Source organism: Helianthus annuus, chromosome 14 (assembly GCF_002127325.2).
Source record: "Helianthus annuus cultivar XRQ/B chromosome 14, HanXRQr2.0-SUNRISE, whole genome shotgun sequence".
Classification (NCBI taxonomy): domain Eukaryota; kingdom Viridiplantae; phylum Streptophyta; class Magnoliopsida; order Asterales; family Asteraceae; genus Helianthus; species Helianthus annuus.
In genome coordinates, this window is record NC_035446.2 from 162748551 (window position 1) to 162764583 (window position 16033).

Below are 16033 nucleotides of genomic sequence, written 5' to 3' on the forward strand. Positions count from 1 at the left end.
AACCATTCAGATCTGCTCGCGAAACAAACAGTATGAACCATTAAGTGTTGGATCAGTAAGAGGTCTGAACCATTAATAACCCATTAAGAGCTGAAACAAACAACCCTGTAGTTTTTCTTAGAGAGTACCCAACTCAAACCGTATGGTTAGAATTAGATTGTAGCCCAATATTTTGAAACCATTTTGAGTCCAGTTAAACAAAACGCAAAACAGTTTCAACTTCAGTTTCAAACTAGTCAAACCCAAGCCTTCTCCCATCAAAACGAACCCGACCCGATTATGACTTTTATTGATCCAACCCTATCCGTTTTGGGCCCGGAACCCAGTCAATCCAAACATTATATTTGGCCCAAAATGAGTCCAAACACTATAACATGGGCCAAAATCCATTTTCTATTTAACTATAATCCAATAAATAATAATACAAGGAGGAAAACAAATAAGAAGTAAAGAACCCCCTCCCTCTTATCCACTCAGAAAGCAACCACACAGAAACAAGAGGCAATGGCATCCTCAAACCCACTCTTCTCATCCCCACTCTCTCTTTCCCACTTCCGCCGCCACGCGCCACCGCTCCAAACCCTCTCCTTCACAACCAAAGCAACCCCCGAAGACTCAACCCCTGAAGATCCACCCACCACCGACTCACCCGACACCGGGAGCTTCGAAGACCGTCTCTCACAGGTCCGCCTTCGTTACCGGAGTGGCACCGGAAAAAAAGCGGAAGCCCGGAAGACGAAAAAAACGGGGAAAAAAGCGGGTGGGTCTGGCGGAAACATGTTCCTCCCGCCGGTGCCGTTAAAGGAGCCGATGTCGGGTGGGTTGAAGGTGGACTTCGGGTTTAGCCCGTATTCGGAGAGGATGAATGGGCGCGTGGCGGCGCTTGGGCTGGCGGCGTTGGTGTTGGTGGAACTGGCGACCGGTGAAAGTGTGATAAAGTATCATACAGCGTCGATAATATTTATTCAGGTGTATTTTGTGGCGGCTGTAACGGCGGTTTATTGTAAGGTTGAGAAGGAAAAAGTCAGCGTTTGGCCGGCTGCTAAATGAGGTTGACTTCCGGTTAACGGAATAGTACAGATATTGATAATACAGTTGTCTTGAGTAATTTGTTTCTTTTAAGTGTTCAATTGTTTGTAAAAATAAGAGAAAGTAATAGTTATTAGTTTTGAGATGGTAAATAATGAAAAGAAAGTATATGGAAATTTTGTTTTCGTAAACCTATGTTTAATATGTGTAGTTAAGAGTGGATTGAAAATGAGACAATACAAAACAATTATTTGATAAACTAGGTTAGAACCCCGTGTATTACACGGGCTGATTAAATATATTTTTATATAATAAAAAAGTTACATCTTTAATTACCCGTGTATAACATGAGTTGAATAAGCACACGTACTACACGAGTTGAATAAATATAATGTAATCTGTTAACACACACAGTCGTCAAAATACGTTTTTGATAAAAAGAACTTTGATATACTATTTACATATTAGAACATTTTACTTTGTTTTTATTTTTTTATTTTTTGCTATTAGGTTATAAACTTGTGTATTACAAAAGTCCATTAAATCCACTTATTTTTTCTTTACCCATTCATGACCCATTGTTTTGTACCTAAATATTAGTTTTTATTCTTCCCTACTTAATACATGTAATCTCAATCAAGTAATCAAAACTAAAGAGGAAAACAATTACAAAAAATGATATGCACTTTTCAATTTGAATTCACATACAGAACTAACATGAGGCTATCAACATGCAAATATGGCTTGTTTGGCATTTAGTCAGCGAAACGCGGGCTGGATCTTTCCTCCGAGTGGATGTTGATAGCTCGGAATGAAAAGGGGCTTGCTCCATGTGAATTGCCCCATAAATTTAAGAGATCCAATTGTGTTTGGACTACATCTCCGGTGAAAACAAATGCAATTTTGCTTGGGTTTTAGGCAGTTTTGCGTTTGCAGCACATCCCCATTCCATTTTGCGAGTCAGTTGATGTCGGTCGTCAAACGATAGTGGGATCCTCACATGTTAGGCATGTGAGGGAAATAAACTGAGATAATTAACTTTGTTAGTCATAAAGGATTAAACCAACAACAAAAATAAACTTAAAGGATGTTTTTAGCAAGTTTTAAACATTAAGGCTGGAACCTGCAAGTTTGAGGAAACATAAAGGACGTTTTATGCAATTTACTCGCAAAATAATAAACTAAAGATAAGTATAAAGATTATATTAGAAGATAAATATAAATATAAATATAGAGATATAGTTATAGATAAACGTCGACTTAAAATATGGGATAACTTGATAAATTATTTTAAAACTTGTAATTTTTAAGATAAAAATAAACATAAATATATGGCAAGAAAACTAAAAAAATAGATGCCTCTCGTATCGACACGTGTCCATCAATTGGTTTCTTTTATTATATGTATAGATATGTGAAGCTTCACTAATTACGCAAGTGTAAAGACAAAAAAAAAAAACAATTTTAATTCGTAAACAAAGATAATAAATTTTAGTTACAAAAACAGAACATATTGTTTTACAAGTTACACTTCAAAGCGTCATCTCCACGGATTAATTGGTCCGTTAACAAGTCATATTTGTATCGGTTGATACAATTTTCAAAGGGATATGCTAGGTTGATCTTAACATATATTCAATTCTTTTATAGATAACTAGTGTGCAACATATGTTTATGGATTATGCATATTATTATTTATAATTCAAATCAAAAGATTTAGATCTCACATGCATAGTGCAATGCTTAATGAATTATGCATACTATTATTTGAAAACCTGGTTACGGGTATAACGAAAACCCGGATACAGGTATTATGGAAATCCGTGTACAAACCGGATACGAAAAAACCCGGGTTTGGGTTCGGGTATTGAAGAGAATATACATACCTGGGCCCTACCTTATGGGTAGGCTCGGGTTTAAAAAACCTGGTTTTTCTAATATCCGGGTTCAGGTTTGTACACCTCTAGGCGGATTTATGTAAGATTGGGTGGGGAAAGGCCCCCATTGGTTACAAGCCCATTATGTTAACAAAGATCCAAATAAAAAGAAATTTAGCAAGTGACCCACTGCATTCTATTAGGCCCCAGAAAGCCCTTATTATTATTATTATTATTATTAATTATTATTATTAATTATTAATTGATTATTATTATTATTAATTATTATTATTATTTATTTATTATTATTATTATTTATTATTATTATTATTATTAATTATTATTATTATTATTATTATTATTATTATTATTATTATTATTATTATTATTATTATTATTATTATTATTATTATTATTATTATTATTATTATTATTATATATTATTATTATTATTATTATTATTATTATATTATTATTATTATTATTATTATTATTATTATTATTATTATTTATTATTATTATTATTATTATTATTATTATTATATTATTATTATTATTTATTATTATTAATTATTATTATTATTATTAATTATTATTATTATTATTATTATTATTATTATTATTATTATTATTATTATTATTATTATTATTATTATTATTATTATTATTATTATTATTATTATTATTATTATTATTATTATTATTATTATTATTATTATTATTATTATTATTATTATTATTATTATTATTATTATTATTATTATTATTATTATTATTTATTATTATTATTATTATTATTATTATTATTATTATTATTATTATTATTATTATTATTATTATTATTATTATTATTATTATTATTATTATTATTATTATTATTATTATTATTATTATTATTATTATTATTATTATTATTATTATTATTATTATTATTATTATTATTATTATTATTATTATTATTATTATTATTATTATTATTATTATTATTATTATTATTATTATTATTATTATTATTATTATTATTATTATTATTATTATTATTATTATTATTATTATTATTATTATTATTATTATTATTATTATTATTATTATTATTATTATTATTATTATTATTATTATTATTATTATTATTATTATTATTATTATTATTATTATTATTATTATTATTATTATTATTATTATTATTATTATTATTATTATTATTATTATTATTATTATTATTATTATTATTATTATTATTATTATTATTATTATTATTATTATTATTATTATTATTATTATTATTATTATTATTATTATTATTATTATTATTATCCCTTTCAATTCGTAACTGGAGTCTGGAGGTCTGAGGGTTCTGACTTCTGAACAAGGCAACGAAAAGTAGCAAATGTTTATGCAATTCGTAACTGGCTTCCAAATTTACAGTTCTGCAATTCAACGGCCTCTTTGGGCTACCAGCCGGTGTCGCATTCGCACCAGGTGCAACTTTTCCAATTCATCTTATCCACATCAGGTTCCCAGTTAAACTCAATAAGTGGCTCTTTTTGTACCATGAACACCAACTGTTTGATGAAATCACTGAATGAGTTAACTTGACTCAGGTACTCCAGTATATAGACGAGGAGTGTGGCGATTTCTTACCATGGTTAAGGCAGAAGTCTGGGGCCGAAATTTCGTCCGTCCTCTCAATTGGGAAGTCAATTTATGGCAGGTAACTTTACTGTTTACAGTGCGTTTGGTTCGCGGAATTAAGTGGCATTAGTCAGTCATGATCTTTTAATTTTCCAAATTTTGCTCACTCTTCTATGTCCTAAATTCAGGTCATTGTTTGCTTGTAAACCGATACAAGCTGGTGATTGCATATTGAAGGTTCCTTACAGTGTGGTATGCTTTAATGGAAATTTATGATATTTTAGTATCCCAATGCCATGTAGTCTGTGAATTATCTTTTTTCTTTTTTGCAGCAATTGGCCCCGGATAATCTGCATCCTTCAATAAATTCTTTGTTGGGTGAGGACGTCGGCAATGTTGCAAAGCTTGCTTTGGTCATCCTACTGCACCAAAGATTTGGTGAGGTACAAATTCCATCTTACTCTTATGAGATCTTGCAGGGCCGGCCTTGAGAATTCGTGTACCTTGTTCGAGCTCGAAAAAACGTGCCCTTAGGCCTTAACGAAATTGAGTATTGGGCTCACTAAAGATTTAAACCTATTGTCAATGGGCTAATTACTAATATAAACCATAAAAATAGTTTTGTAAGTGGGCCTATGTTGGTGTTTGTATGGGTATGCAATGTTAATTTATTTTTTTTACATATTGGATTTTTTTAGAATAACGTGCCCTTCGAAATATCGGGCCCTGGCCGGTGGTCCTCCGCACCCACCCTCAGGGCCGGCCATGAGATCTTGTGTGTGATATACTTTACAGTACTTATTGTTTGCAATTGGCTTTTTAGTATCACATGTTATTTTATTTATACGTAGCATGCTATTACGCTTCTGATGAAAGTGTTTGGGGACATGTTCTAAGTGGTTCTTTGTATATCTTCTAGCAGGCTTCTGAATGGGCCCCTTACATCAGTTGTTTGCCACGTGTCGAAGATATGCATAGCACGGTATTTTTCTCTTTCCTTTTGGATAAGTCACACACTTGATAGTTGATAACCATATATCCGTTTCGTTAAGGATCATTTGATGGCACATTTTACTTTTATTCTCACTTAATCCTGTTTGTTATTTACTTTGAACACTTTTATTTCTTTATAGGTATTATGGAGTGATGAGGAATTGAAGATGATCAAGATAAGTTCTCTATATCACGAAACATTGAAACATAAAGGTCAAATTGAAAAGGATTTCTCCTCCATAAAACATGTATGTCCGTTACTTCTCTTTAGTTTATGAAGCCTCACTGGTTATTAGTTAAAAAAAACTTATAATAACCAGTCACCAGATGATTAAGAACTTAACAATCGGTGTTCACACGATCATTACTTAAATGCAGGTTCTTGACAGTTTCCCTGAATACTTTGATGGTGTCACATTGCACGAATTCAAGCATGCATATAATCTAGGCATAACATCTTATCATATTTCCATTTTTTATGCTCAGTAAATCTTTATCCTTTAACTGACATTCATTCATGGTATTCTAACTTAAGCATTTGCAAATGTTTCAGTTGAATCTCGAGGTTGGGTCAGCACAAGGGGTGTTTCAATGGTATCCTCCTAATATGACGATTCTTTTAATCTTTATAACTGTTGTAATTTCTTTCGAAGCTCCATTTTTTTTAAATAGTCGTCTTGTAGAAGCTCTTCAGTGAATAAACACTTTTTTAGATTCCTTTTGCAGATTTCTTTAACCATGATGCTAACTCAGAAACCGATGTGTTGAGTGATGACTTTAAACAAGTGTCAGAGGTAATCTCCTCAAAACCAATGTCTTAAATATCCTTAATTCACCAATTAATGTGCATTCTACAGGTTATTGCTGATGAAAATTATGCTCCTGGTGATGAGGTTCTTATAAGATACGGGAAGTTTTCCAATGCTAGACTTTTATTGGACTTTGGATTTATAATTCCCCGCAACAAATATGATCAAGTCAAAGTCGAGGTCAATGCACCTCCGAATGATCACCTGCATGCATTGAAGTTGGATCTTTTGCATAGACACACAACACCATCACTGAAAGATGTTAATGATTTAAGTTCACAGGAAAATGGCTTCATGGTGATGTAGGTATCTGTTCATGTAAAAGTCCACTTGATGATATCATATTATAAAACATAGGAAAATCACAAAAATAAACATTGACCAACATCATTTACCAAAATAAACATTGATTGCGTCTACGGTAGACGTGATCATTGAAAACGAGGCAAACTTTGCGTCTACCATAGACTCATGAATCCTAGCGAATAAGAAATTGATACATGTCATCATCCTTAGACCTTTTTTTTTACTTTTCCACCACGATTTTTAAACGACCATAACTTTTTTCATACGTTAACATTTAAAAAAAAAAGTTTACACTAAATTAAAGAGAATTTTATTATCTTTAATTTGGCGTATTTTTTATAAAAATACTATCGTATGAAAAAGTTATACTCGTTTAAAAATCGTGGTGGAAAAGAAAAAAAGTTGGCGTGGAAACCCATGGTACAATCTCAGACGCATTCTATCCTTTAGACGCAAACTGTTGGAGGCTACTAGACGCATACTCATTTTTGAGATGTAGTATGTAGCCGCAAACTCATTTTTAGATCCACGTGTCAACTTCTTATTCGCTAGGATTCATGAGTCTACGGTAGACGCAAAAGTTGTCTCGTTTTCAGTGATCGCGTCTACCGTAGACACAATCCATGTTTATTTTGGTAGAGGTGCTGGTCAATGTTTATTTTTGTGATTTTCCCTAAAACATATTCACTAATATTATATGCTAGTAGTAGTGACAGTGGCTGGTATTTATTTTTTATTTTCTGGTTGTTTTATAAGGCATGTGTAGGGATGAGCATTTGGTGTCAAATACGATCCCGTACCGTACCGAACCGAAACCGAAACCGATCCTGAAAATACCTTACCGAATTTTTTCGGTATCGGAAAGGGTATCCACTTTTTGGCATTTTCGGGATCGGTACGGTACGGTAAAATACCGAATTTTACCTTGAAATACCGATACCGTACCGACATATTTCGGTATCGGTATCGGTACCCAGATTTGGCGAAATTCGGGATCGGGATTTTCGGGATCGGGACGGGATCGGGATTTGCTCATCCCTAGACTGGATTACATATTTACAACTTTTTTCTTGTTATTATACAGGGAAGTTAAGTCTTCAAGTGGCAAAGGGAGGGGAATCCCACAGTCACTTCGTGCACTTGCTCGTGTTCTATGTTGCACTTCTCCCCAAGGTCTAAGATATTTTTTGCCGCTGTATTAATATGTAATTACTTATAACTTTCTTAAATACCAATTTGAATAAATAAGGATGTCTTTTTTGTTAAAATCTGTGTTTCTGAAAATTAAATAAAAAATATGTACATTGATGAATTTATTTTTTCCAAATGCTACTTAGGGCTGTCCAAAAAGCTCGCGGTTCGGAGCTCGCTTGAAGCTCGCTCAGATTTAGCTCGGAAAAAGCTCGCTCGATGTGGCTCGGTTTGAAAGTGAGCCGAGCCGGCTCGGCTCATCAGAAAGTGAATCTAGCTCGGCTCGGCTCTTAACGAGCCGAATTGGCTCGGTTTGGCTCGCATACCAGCTCGGCTCGGCTCGGCTTAGCTCGTATAAACTTGCTTTTAATATATTTTATTTATATATATTATCACAAAAAAACTGATTATTATTTACATGTAATTAGGAGTATAATTTGATATCTATAACATATTTGAAGGTTGATTACCATGCTAATGAACTTATATTGTATTTCGTTGAAATTAAGAACTTATTTTGTGTTGTTAAACTTGAGCTTATTTTAGATATATTCTTTTGAATTATTGAATAATATCTTAAAATACTGAATTTTGAAAGCCATGTATTAGTTTTTGATTTCAAAATCGAGCCGAGCTAGCTCGGTTTAAAACCAAGCCGAGCCCGAGCTTAGATTTCCAGCTCGGTTTATAATCGAGCCGAGCCTGAGTTTTGCCCTGGCTCGGCTCGGTTCGGCTTGTGACAGCCAGCCCTAGCTATTATGTTAGTTTGATTCACATGTTACTTCTTTTCTGCTGGTATTGAACTATTGATGTACTATTAGTGGAATATTAACACAGTATCAAACATATTAGTCTATACAAATTATAAATATCAAAAAATTCTTGTGCTCTTCAGAGTTGCAAGATTTGGCTATGGAAGCAACACAAAATGACGGCCGCCTGGCAAGAATTCCATTGAAGAACAGGGATAGAGAAGTGGAAGCACATCAGTTATTGCATTCGAGATTCAGTCACATGATTGAAAATTATAAAGCAGCCCTTGAGGTAATGTCCTCTAAATTCAATCTTTGTCCCGTATGAGTTGTTGTGTTCATGTTTATGATACATTGGACGCATTGGTATCTAACCCATTTTGACTAGTACTTAAATTGACTTATTTAAACCACACCTGTTTTATTACATGCTTAATTACTAATTTCTGTTGCTAACAATTGTTTTACAGTCTCTAACTCACCACAGCTCTGAAAAACACAGACGAAGGATGCAGCTGGCTCGAGATTTCCTCACTGGGGAGCTTCGGATCCTTGAATCTGCTTCTTCATGGCTGAAAAACTACTGTCAAACTTTGAAACAAAGAGAATCTGTGTAAAGTAGACAGAGATGAAAAAAAATATACGTCTATAAATTTTATAAACTTTAGGTTAATTAAGAATGTAAAAGCCTAAAAGGTGAAAAAGAATATTATTTTTTGATGTGGAGAGGTGTTAACAAGCTAAACTGAAACAGGTAACAAGGTTAGAGTTTGGCTTCTGGGTCTGGTTCTAAACTTAAAAACTTTGTTTGGCCAACTCCAGACTGTAGTTTGAGCTACTCCTTACCAAGTTGTAAATGGTTTGATTTCAGCTGGCTTAGCGAAAGACCATTTGTCCGGTTGACTCGACTCAATAGAATTCAAGACTTGCAAAGTCAATTTTGGATTTGGGCATAGAATAATAGACTAATAATAAGATAATCGTATCGTAAAATAGATATAGAAATAGGCACGGGTGAGCCAAGTTGCAAGGATGCAAGTACGCATTGTTTTTGAAAAAAAAAAATATCAACCATGAATCTAAGGTAAAGAGTTGTAGAATAGAGCGTGTGAATTGTGAACCATCTTGCAATAAAATTCATTTGAAAGTACTTCCTTACATTTAGTCTTATTTACTCGTACAGTAGAACCTCTATAATTTAATACTCGATAAATTAATAACCTTGATAAAATTAATAATTTGTCCAGCGCCAACTTGGTTTAGACGGTTATTTTCAAATTTTTGCTTTAATTGGTTTTTACTTTAACTAGTTAGGTTATTTACTTTAACCCGTTCGATTAATAACCAGTTATTTTCGGTTAATTAATCGATTATTTTCATTTTTTTCCCAGTTAACCGGTACATCGGTAAAAGCCGGTTACTATCCTAAATATTTATGATCAGTTACAAACCGCCGTTTTTTAAATTCTAACCAGTTATCAGTTAATAAACGGTTTCGGTTAACAATCCCCCCCTCTTGAGTTCCCATCAAAAGGGTTAATGACTAGTAAGTACGTCAAGCCCGCCGCTCTGAAATGTTTAATAACCCCTGGTCCACCTAATTAACTAATTACCGATCCACGGCCCACGGGTCTATTTGGACGGATAGGATTTATGGATCTCGAAGTGCTATATAAACAACAAGACAGTCAATACCTCTCTTTTTGAACGAATCAAATCTAGGGTTTCTACGAGGCGACTACATCAGGTATCTCTCTCTTTCTTTTCTCTTCGTGCATCTGATTTTTCAAATTTCTATACTTTGTTGTGAGTTTATTTGCTAGATCTGAATATATGAAGCAATTTAATTTGGTAGTTTTAGTTCGCTGAGTGCGGATCTGGATCTGTTAAGGTCACAATCGGTACTTTTACTTCACAATCAGGATATCTTTTGAGTTTTTGTTGATTAAATTTATTCGTTGTGTGTTGATTGTTGTAAAGGATTGTTTTTAACGGTATGCTGTTTGTTAGGTGAAATTAATATGTATGGTTTGTTGGTGGTTTATATGGTGGATTTAAAAATTAAAAATACGTTAAGAGTTTTATTATGGACTTGAAAATTGACACACACACATTCAATTTTTAGGAGTGGTGTAAAGATGTTTTTGATGAAATTAATATGAAATATGAATTTTGAAGTTTTAGCCTTTTAGGGTTCGCTCTAAATCATAGTGTTGGGAGGTAGGGGACAGTGGAAAATTAATTAGGAGCTTAGGTTTGTGAAATAGATGACCAATCTTTTCGTGAAACAATTGTTTTTATATCAAGAGCATATGTTTTTACTATATTCAACCTTTGTTGTAAGGTTCACATTATACTATTATAGTCTGTTATCAATTGAGCTATGTTAAACACTTGCATCTGTGGGCTTATATGAAATATGTCAAACCTTTGATCTTTACATGCTTTGATCTTTTTTGCTTCTTAGTACTTATTCTTTAATAAATTAACATGATAATACTGGAAAATCTTTTACTAGTTTTATCAAAAGAGCCGCTGGTTCAACCACACTATCTTTTTAACGTCTCTATAAAATAAACCCGTTGGCTGCTCTTTAACCTCATCATGTCTAGGAAAGAGTAATTTGGCGCTTATTTTTACTGAACCTGGTGTTCTCAAATCTCTCTTTCTTTTAGTCTTTATGATGGAAAGTATCAAAAAAATGATAGAAATTTATATTTTATAGCATACTATTGTCAATTGCTAAAAGTTATTTTTGGGTACATGGATGATATGCTTACATGGGTTGATGGGCAGTATATGCATGAACAAGTAACCTTTCATGAGCATAGTACATACATATTCTTGGGTACATGGATCATGTGCTTACTTGGTTGTCATTGGAACATATATTGCAGTGCGTAAATTTCCATCATAGAGTGTGACTGCATCATAGTTGTTTTTAGACAGTTTAAATTATTATCTTGTGAAGTGTCTATGTATAATGGCTGCAAGGTGGTTGTTTATTCGCCAGCTATAATAAAAGATTGCATGTTGGTTCTTATCTTTTAAAGACTACATTATTGTTTTAAGGAATTATGCCGCGCTATAATGACCGCTATGATGATCGCCACCACGATGATCGCCATGGAACTACCCGCCTTTATGTTGGACACTTGGCTTCACGTACAAGATCACGTGATTTGGAAGACATTTTTAGCAGATATGGAAGGTAAGAAGTTTTAACAGTTTAACTAACAATTATTTTAAATAATCTATCTGTATATATTTGATTGGTGATTAATTGTATAATATGTATGACACATTACATTGGCATCTGCAATTTTCTGTGCCATTCTTGTGATATTAGCTTTGCTGGTATAGTTAAACAACGCCGTCACTCATGTTTATGCTTCATTGTTGCCTTATGGTGCCTCGGTGAAATTATTATAGTTCCATGTTTCTAAAAGTTGTCTCAATGTTTATATTCAGTGTTTGAGTAATTAGGCCTAGTCTTTTTCTATTTTGGGTCATATGCTACTACTGCAAGGTGTGTAGAAAGCTAAGTCATTGCCATAATTGGCATAATCTTGATACTCAACAAACTCTGTTTTAAAAAAAAGGAAAATTAACCTGAATGATATTTCTGAAGGTCAATGGTGAGAAGTTGCCTTTTGGTGTTTGGTGGAAAGAGTCGTTATCCACGCAGATTGTGTAGGAGACTTTGGCGATTCTTTCTATAAATGTTTTGGGTCTTTTTTTGATGGAAAATGGCTACAAACTGAAAGTGGTGTTTAGTTCATCTTTGAGGGGCAAAGTTTCAGCCCTTTGGTGCTTAATGTCATGATGGCCTTACTGTTTCTGGCACCCGTTTAACGCAGAATTCGTGATGTGGACATGAAGCGTGATTTTGCCTTTGTGGTATGTGCTTCTTGATCTATAAAGTTAAATGTTTTTTTATTACATGTTTTCTCTTCATAGATTTTATCGCTGTTCTCTCTCTCTCTCTATATATATATATATGTATATGTATATGTATATAGGAATTTAAAGACCCAAGGGATGCTGATGATGCAAGATATAGCTTAAACGGCCGTGATGTCGATGGAAGTCGTATCGTGGTGGAATTTGCAAAAGGGGTAACACTATATAATGATCTTTCATTTTGATAACGAAAACAAACTCAATAGCATCTTAATATGTATATTCTCTGAATGTAACAGGCTCCGCGAGGGGGCGGCGGCGGCGGTGGTGGTGGTCGCGGTGGTGGTGGTGGTGGCTATGGCGGCTCTCGTGAATTCCTTGGTAGAGGTCCTCCACCAGGATCAGGCCGTTGTTTCAACTGTGGACTTGATGGTCATTGGGCCCGTGACTGTAAAGCTGGTGATTGGAAGAATAAGTGCTATCGCTGTGGAGAACAGGGTCATATAGAAAGGAATTGTCAGAACAGTCCGAAGAAAGTGAAGTAAGTTAATCATGGTTCTTTTGTAGTTTTGTTTAATTATTTTCTTTGATAATTCTTGTTTTATTAGTGAAGATAATATTAACTTACTGAGTTTTGAAAGCAGGCGTGGAAGGAGTTACTCACGCACTCCGTCCCCACCTCGGCGTGGAAGGAGTCAGAGTCGTAGCGTTAGCAGGAGCCGCAGGTTATTTAACGTTAACTTTAAGTTCGAGTAAAATGCCATTTTTGTCCCTGAGGTTTTGCTACTTTTGCGACCTTTGTCCAAAGGTTTGTTTTTCCCCATCCGGATCCAAAAGGTTGAAATCTTGCCAATGTCATCTAACTCGTTAACTCCATCCATTTTTCTCTATTAAATGAAAGGTATTTTTTATGGCATTTTTTGTGATGATCAAAAGGTTTGGGTGGGCAGAAAGTCAACAAAGGTGGATCTTTTGTTTTTATAGTTTCTTTTATTTTAATAAAATGTTTAAAAAGACAGAAATGCCCCTCATTTACTGGAGATAAATGGATGGAGTTAACGAGTTGGATGAAAATGGCAAGATGTGGAAAAACAAATCATTGGACGAAAGTCTCGAAACTGGCCAAACCTCGGGGTCTAAAATGGCATTATACTCTTTAAATTATATATACGTGGGATTTATTTTATTTATGTAAGTTTAAATTAATTCTTTAGCCGATCGAGGTCACCTGCAAGACGAGAACGCAGCGTTGAACGTGCTGAAAGAAGGTCAAGAAGCCCAAGGAGAAATCGAGCTTCTTCGCCACAAACATCCAAAGGGAGGAAACAAAGCCCATCACAATCACCAACAGATGATGCAAGGAGGCCAAAGGCAGCAAGCAGAAGCCCTGTGGAAGATGATGTTCGTGATGTCAGCCGTAGCCCTGACAATAGGAGCCCTGCTGAAGAAAATGGGCACAGCCGTAGCCCGAGCCCGGTGACTAGAGACAACGGGACCCCTATTGAGGATGAAGATGTTGTAAACAATGGTTCGCCTGAGCCCAGCGAATCTGGTTAAATGCTGTGTTACTTGAGATTACCCGTATGAACCCTTAGTAATCTGAATTTGAATCTTGTGAAAGATAAAGGAAACATTGTGAACCATAAGTTTCTTAATTTCGGTGTTTGGTGTTAATGAAGATAACTGAAGCAACTTGATTTGTTTTGTGTTTAATTTCCTGCAGGTATGCTAATTGTTAAATGATAGGTTTTCTGCAGATATGTTAATTGTTAAATGATAGGTTTTGTGTTTAAAATTTGTTTGTCACGCATTGATTTAATGATGATAGCAAAACACCAAAATTGAGAACCTACGTAGACTTGATTCACCCACTATGTTTGCTTTTACAATGGCGACGGTAGATTTCGCAACGGTTGTGTTGGCTTCCATGGTTGGATCCAAGTCTACCCATGCCTAATCGTATTCTACCACTTTTTTTAGTTAGGGTCCTCTTCGGTTTTCTGTTAGTCGTCATCATCATCATACTCAGTAAATCCCACCAATAGTAAAGCAAAGATAGGGTCTGAGGAGGGTAAGATGTAGACAGCCTTACCTCTACCCCGTAGGAATAGAGAGGCATTACAAAAAAAAATATAATGAGTGCTTCAACTTGATTTCACTATTATAAAAATATAAATATAACTAGGCTCATCTCAGTTTGTCCACTTTAAAAAAAAAGGATCATGAACATTTATATATTCTAAATATACATAAGCCCAAATGCATTACAAGAAAAAAGTATTATTACGAGTGCTTCAACTTGATTTAACACTACTATAAAAATATATGAATAGATTACCCATCTTTATCATTGTTTTTATAATCAAATTGGATTTAGGGTTTTAGGGCGATAGCGTCTTGTAAAATTGCTAGCAAGTGCAGGTGACGGTTGGATTTGGGGCTTTAGGGTGGTAGCAGTCGTCGATTAGCCGTGATTGTGTTAGTTTGTTGTTAAAGTGTATAAGAAAGGGGCTGTGGATCTGAGTAAAGAAAGCTTGTAGAGAAGAAGATTATGGGTGTGGCGACGGCCAGCCTCTCCGCTGGTTGTGGGCATACCAACTTACCAAGTTAGTTGTAAATTGTATTAGCTTGTGTTGATGCCATTAGGGTTACATAATAGAACAATATTACACCCCTAGTCCCTATACTATATCACTTGGTCCAACATAGACTGATAATCTGAGTTGGGATGTTTTATTTTATATTCGACTCGCTGAAGAAGACAAAACATCATCTTCCCGTATTTTCATCAAGTTTCTCTTCTAGGAGTTGGCTGAACACCTTGCATTTTCCTATTGAAGGAACGTCTCACCAATCCTACAATGCATGTTGATTTTGAAACAAGTTTCCCGCGAGATAGTATCAAGAACACGTGGTTTTCTGTCATTTATTTCACATCTATCGGGCTTGGTTTTCCACCAAGAGAGCATTTGAAAAACAAAAGCCAGAATATTCTTAGGAATGATCAAAGTTAAGGGACCCTTTTGTCATATGCTTATAGTTGAAGGGGTGTCTTTTAAATTACGAAAAGTGGATCCCATTAATCCATGATTAGGGGAGAATCACAAGCTTTTAATATGGGCTTCATGTCTAAGGTATGGTAAAAAGGTATATGAAACTCATGCATGGGCCCATCCATATGATGAGTTTATGCAATGTTGCATTACGATGTATGACCAAAGATAGACATAATGGTTCCAAATGCCATACTTTGGTGTGTTTATGCTTTCATTATTCATAAACAAGCCGCTCTTATCACATAACATATATAAAATGCTATTAGGATAAATTATTTATTGGAAAAGATGTTGCCACAAAATACTTTACACACATATTTAAGGAAAAATAATCTATACTTTACATTGGCATATAGTGATGATTGAGGGATATAAACCTATAACGGAGAAGAATATAGCCCAGAGATTAATTTTTGTAGCTATGAATGAAGTTGATTATTCAAAACAAAAACTTCATTGCTTTTTGGTTGCATTATACTCTTAAA

General features: G+C 34.1%; 3 protein-coding genes across 12 annotated transcripts; all 3 read left to right on the forward strand.

Moving 5' to 3' along the window:
• The first annotated feature begins 380 nt into the window (after window positions 1-380).
• LOC110904977 lies at window positions 381-1220 on the forward strand. Its single transcript, XM_022150835.2, has one exon. The coding sequence runs from the start codon at window positions 505-507 to the stop codon at window positions 1048-1050; it is 546 nt and encodes a 181-aa protein (XP_022006527.1). The 5' UTR covers window positions 381-504; the 3' UTR covers window positions 1051-1220.
• Window positions 1221-4234: 3014 nt separating this feature from the next.
• Window positions 4235-9474, forward strand: LOC110904978 (ribosomal lysine N-methyltransferase 4). 8 transcript variants are annotated; one of them, XR_004879774.1, is made up of 14 exons: window positions 4235-4419; window positions 4508-4617; window positions 4727-4790; window positions 4871-4981; window positions 5461-5520; window positions 5672-5779; window positions 5910-5979; window positions 6085-6125; window positions 6245-6325; window positions 6389-6642; window positions 7731-7851; window positions 7984-8632; window positions 8733-8881; window positions 9060-9474. XR_004879774.1 is itself a non-coding variant. In XM_022150836.2 (13 exons), the coding sequence occupies exons 1-13, from the start codon at window positions 4294-4296 to the stop codon at window positions 9204-9206; spliced, it is 1413 nt and encodes a 470-aa protein (XP_022006528.1). In that variant the 5' UTR covers window positions 4235-4293; the 3' UTR covers window positions 9207-9459. The 8 variants fall into 8 exon arrangements, 6 of the variants coding, with proteins under 6 accessions (XP_022006528.1, XP_022006529.1, XP_035839363.1 ...); XR_004879773.1 differs by lacking the exon at window positions 9060-9474 and having other exon boundaries at window positions 5458-5520; window positions 7731-7819; window positions 8733-8847; XM_022150836.2 differs by lacking the exon at window positions 7984-8632 and having other exon boundaries at window positions 5458-5520; window positions 7731-7819; window positions 9060-9459.
• A 710-nt stretch (window positions 9475-10184) lies between these two features.
• On the forward strand, window positions 10185-14205 carry LOC110904980 (serine/arginine-rich splicing factor RS2Z33). Of its 3 annotated transcripts, XM_035983472.1 has the most exons (8): window positions 10295-10336; window positions 10445-10490; window positions 11662-11800; window positions 12450-12489; window positions 12612-12707; window positions 12792-13033; window positions 13137-13217; window positions 13707-14205. In XM_035983472.1, exons 3-8 carry the CDS (start codon window positions 11667-11669, stop codon window positions 14047-14049), a joined length of 936 nt encoding a protein of 311 aa, XP_035839365.1. In that variant the 5' UTR covers window positions 10295-10336; window positions 10445-10490; window positions 11662-11666; the 3' UTR covers window positions 14050-14205. The 3 variants fall into 3 exon arrangements, with proteins under 3 accessions (XP_022006532.1, XP_035839365.1, XP_035839367.1); XM_022150840.2 differs by lacking the exon at window positions 10445-10490 and having other exon boundaries at window positions 10185-10336; XM_035983474.1 differs by lacking the exon at window positions 10445-10490 and having other exon boundaries at window positions 12221-12489.
• Window positions 14206-16033: the final 1828 nt, after the last annotated feature.